Source organism: Camelina sativa, chromosome 11, assembly GCF_000633955.1.
Source record: "Camelina sativa cultivar DH55 chromosome 11, Cs, whole genome shotgun sequence".
Classification (NCBI taxonomy): Eukaryota; Viridiplantae; Streptophyta; class Magnoliopsida; order Brassicales; family Brassicaceae; genus Camelina; species Camelina sativa.
This window is the reverse complement of record NC_025695.1, coordinates 21638454-21643382: the sequence shown is the minus strand read 5'-3', so window position 1 is coordinate 21643382 and position 4929 is coordinate 21638454. Positions and strand designations below refer to the sequence as shown.

The window sequence follows — 4929 nt, the reverse complement described above, 5'->3', positions numbered from 1 at the left end:
CGCAACGTTCAACTGATTTTTTCTGAGGATTTTGGAACAGAAGGACGCGGAGGGTAAGCTTTTTATAGAAAACTTACAATGTTACAAGCATGGAACAACCGTATCTAATGTTATGTCACTGCAGGTACTTTGATCAGTATGGAATCATACGAGACATCATGCAAAACCATCTCTTGCAGATACTCGCACTTTTCGCAATGGAGACGCCTGTGAGCTTAGATGCTGAGGATATAAGAAGTGAAAAGGTAAGAGTCTTTTTCACTAACAAATATGTAGGTTGGTAATATGTAAAATACTCTGCTGATGATTACGCTTTCCGGTGTCAGGTGAAAGTTTTGCGATCAATGAAACCGTTACTTCTTGAAGATGTAGTTGTTGGACAATACAAAGGGCATAGCAAGGGAGGAAAGTCTTATCAAGGTTACACAGACGATCCAACGGTTCCAAATCACAGTCTCACTCCTACATTTGCTGCAGCGGCCATGTTCATCAACAATGCGAGATGGGACGGTGTTCCTTTTCTTATGAAAGCTGGGAATGCTCTCCATACGCGAGGAGCAGAGATCAGAGTTCAGTTCAGACATGTCCCAGGAAACTTGTACAAGAAAAGTTTTGCTACTAATTTAGACAACGCAACTAATGCACTAGTGATCAGAGTTCAGCCTGATGAAGGCATATACCTAAGGATCAACAACAAAGTTCCTGGTCTTGGAATGAGACTAGATCGCAGCGACCTTAACCTTCTGTATCGATCCAGGTATATATAACAGTAACATACTATATCTGACTATAATCTTCATATCTGAGGTTATTTATTTTTTATTCTTTATGGGTTGATAGGTATCCAAGAGAGATACCAGATGCATATGAAAGACTGCTTCTTGATGCAATCGAAGGAGAGAGGAGGTTGTTTATCAGAAGTGACGAGCTAGATGCAGCATGGGATCTATTCACACCGGCTTTGAAGGAGCTCGAGGAGATGAAAATTGTTCCTGAACTCTATCCATATGGAAGCAGAGGTCCTGTTGGTGCACATTATCTTGCATCTAAGTACAATGTGAGATGGGGAGATCTTGGAGACGCTTAAGCTTTTGACAGAAACAATATGATTTGGTGATATCAAATGATATGGTGCCAAAAACTATGTGTGATTTGTTTCTTTCCAAATTATACATAGATTCTGTTATTTTGGTGGACCATGATTCATATCGTAGATAGAATCCATGGCCAAATATTAGAAAAACCACTTTCATTCATCCCCTTTTAATTAACCAATCAGAATACAACAATATGTCATATTATATTTAAAAAAAATCAAAATTAAAAAAAAAATACAAAACAAATTATGTAGATCTTTTATTAAAGAAATTATGACGGATTAGATTTATAAAAGAGGATTAGAGTTTAAATTTATAAATTTAAAAATTATATGTCGCTATGAGTTTATAAAAAAAAATTTAGGATTTAGATTTTACAATTAAACAAAATTATATGTTGGTTTGAGTTTACAAAAGAGTGGTTAGGGTTTAGATTTTACAATTAAACGAAATTATATGTCGGTTCGGGTTTACAAAAAAGTGGTTAGGGTTTAGATTTTACAATTAAACAAAATTATATGTCGGTTTGGGTTTATAAAAAAATGGTTAGGGTTATAGATTTTACAATTAAATGAAATTATATATCGGTTTGGGTTTATAAAAAATGGTTAGGGTTTAGATGTGACAATTAAAAACTGTCATATAATATTATAACTAAAAATTTTAAAATTGATTGATTTACATCATTTGTTTCCTTAATTAAAATTTGCTTCCTTAAAATTAAGGGGGTGAATAAGAGAGGCTCACCCGAATTATCCCCAAATATTAGGAGTTGTTATGTTGATGTAAAGTATAAGCTTTTAGAGTTGCTTGTTTGACTGATTCCAAATGAACAAGTTCAAACTTGAAAAAGTATCTGATTTTTATGTGCATGGTTGAGAGTTGAAATTACGGTGAGCTTTTTTGACCTTGGGTCATCATCCATTAAGAATCTCTAATCTAAACAGAGGTTCAGAGAGTTATACTTAAAACTATTTTAGATGGAGAAAATTTCATTATTCATAAACACAATAATAAGTTCTAAGTGTATCCATTGAAGGTCATTTTTGTTATTCATAAAAACTATTTTTGCAAAAAAATTCCCTCATGTCGCCAATTTTTGTAACTTTACCCTCTACCTCCTAAAAATGCAAATGGTCATACAAAATCAAAAATAATACGTTGTTGAGTCCAATTGTGATATTCTGGTTAGGAGAAAAAAAAAAGGGTGTTGTTTTCGTAGAAAGGTTGATGAGAGATTGTGATGGAAGATTTAATATTTACTCTCACAAGAATGACATTACAAAATACAAGTATATATATATAGGAATGTCACTTAATCTACATTCCTAACTAATGAAATCATATAGAATATTCAATATTTACAAATCATTTTTAGGATTATGGAAGATTTACATATCTTCTGGATATCCTCTTATACGTCCCTTCAATCTCAAGGGGATAATAGAGAAATCACCGAATTAGCGTCTTGAGATTGATTTGGATTATTAGGCATAGTTAAGGACTTAAAAAAAACTGAGAAGCGTTGATCGTTGGACGTATTGCTGTTGCACGTTGGACGTATTGCTATTGACGATGGGTCGAGGCTGAGATTAAAGATCTTGTATTGGTGACATTATGAGATGGCTTGGTTTTGGAACTGTTTTGACTTTTGACAAAAGTAATGATTGATAGTGATAGATCTGATGTGGTGCAGATGAAGGTGCTATGGAGGCCATGATTGGTGATGAACCTTGTCTCGAGGAAGAGAAGCGGAAAACTATCTTTTTTCTTGTTGTTGTTGTTTTTTTAAAACTGAATTGAAACGGAACAAATTAAATTTTGAAGAAGCATTAATGGCTTAAAAACTGGAAAATAAGATGGTTTTTTTATAAAAAATTTAAAGAAGTAATATGGCCTGATTCAGAGGCTCATAAGAAACTTGAACGATGAAAACATTTTTTTTTACTTAAACAAAAAATAGAAAAAAAATTAAAAAGAAGAAGCAGTTGGCTTAGATTCTCAGATCTATGATAATAGATCTAAATGAAAAGAAGCTTGATAGCTTAGATTTAGAGGTTCATGATGAACTTGAATTGCGGAAGCATATGACTTAGCAGATAGTAAAACAACGTGTTTGATTGTTAGATAAAAAAATACAAGAGCAAACCTGCTCTTATACCATGTAGAAAGGTTGATGAGAGTTTTGTGATGGAAGATTTAATATTTAATCTCATAAGAATGGTGTTACAAATGTCATTTAACCTGCTTTCCTTACTAATGAGATCATATAGAATATTTACAAATCATTCTTATGATTATGAAAGATTTACGTATCTTCTAGATATCCTCTTATACTTTTGCCATAATAGGGATTATAGCTGTGGTTTATAACTGGATTTTACTTTAATTCCCAAATGGATGTGATAATTTCGTTTCAGTCCCACATTTCATATTATTATACACAATTTTCTAATAGAAGATCATGAATATAAATGCAAACAAACTTGTAATTTTGCATGGCTACGTATTATAAATCCCACATTTCCATATCAGCTCACATTGATCGGAGAATAGCCACGTCACCACCTCCTATGCTTCCGGATTCTATGGTCTTCTTCTTTCTCAAAACCATTCTGCTTATGTTTCTCACAATCTTGAAGAGCCAACTCCAACGTTCTGTGTGTTTTTGGTCTTCTTTGGAGTCACCAACATAATTAGTGTCGTCTTCAGACACATGATCTGATTCATATTGATAGCTCCTTTCAATGCTCTCGTCGGTCCAGATCTTGGCACCACATTCAATAACTTGAAAATCATGGGATTCACTACAAAACTCGATCAAGATTTCTCTGTTCACTTCCAATGGGTACATTTCTTTAATGCGTGAGTGAAATATAAACATATCTTGCTTTTGAAATCTGTAGACATCACCCTATCTAACGCGGGTGTAGGGCAAATGTCAGCAACCAAGTCGTGCAAGCCAAAGTACAGTAAAACCAACTCAGTCACTCGCATCTTGCTAGACTCCTTCTTACAGAGAAATGTGTTCCCAATAGCACGAACGACATATCTCAGGACCGGATGTCTAATATCTATCTGTGTAGATGACTTGGAATCATATTGCCCATGTCCGAACAGGCTCCAGAAATCTTGTACATTAGGAAACTGAGCAGGAAGTGAAATCTCTGTAAAATCTCTCTCAAATACATAAATGCCACAGAGATCCCTAAGTGATAGCTTGTAGCATAGAAACCCTTGATAAAGAAATATAGAAACCTTTCTTGCATGTTCTTAACCGTCTCATTCTAATAGTAAACTCCCATTGTAGCCATAAACTGACAAACAAGATCTGGATATATATCATATTGCCTAGATGCAACAGTTCCCAAACCAATCCTACCCAGCATAGCAAGAACTTCACCCTCAATACCCAACTGTATCATAGAATCCAAATCAATGCTCTAGTGGGTTTAATATCAACTCATATCCATCCATTGTAGAATAATATATCATACTCATCCCAATCCTCTGAAGCAGGCTTATTGATGTATTCTGGAGTCTCAAATTCCTTTCTAACATCATTATTTCAATTCCTAGAAAATCGGATCTTTCTACCTTCTAACTTGGGCCATGGAGGATGAGATGGAACTGTAGGAGCAGGAGGAGTGGTCGTCGATGGCTGGGAGAGGCTCGCGGAGGTGCACGGTGGCGTGGTTGGCGAGAAGAAGAAGTTTCACTGGTGTTTGTCTTTGAGCGCTTGTTGTTGCATTCCATGACCAAATTTCGCGAAACTGATACTTCGAATGGATAGGGGGTGAAAAATCGAGTGGGTAGGAGCTTTGAATCGAAG

The 4929-nt window shown here is 35.0% G+C and overlaps 1 protein-coding gene across 1 annotated transcript; it reads left to right on the top strand.

Moving 5' to 3' along the window:
• On the top strand, nt 7-1196 carry LOC104728196 (glucose-6-phosphate 1-dehydrogenase 1, chloroplastic-like). Its single transcript, XM_010447219.2, has 4 exons — nt 7-53; nt 125-245; nt 327-757; nt 841-1196. The coding sequence occupies exons 2-4, from the start codon at nt 159-161 to the stop codon at nt 1085-1087; spliced, it is 765 nt and encodes a 254-aa protein (XP_010445521.2). The 5' UTR covers nt 7-53; nt 125-158; the 3' UTR covers nt 1088-1196.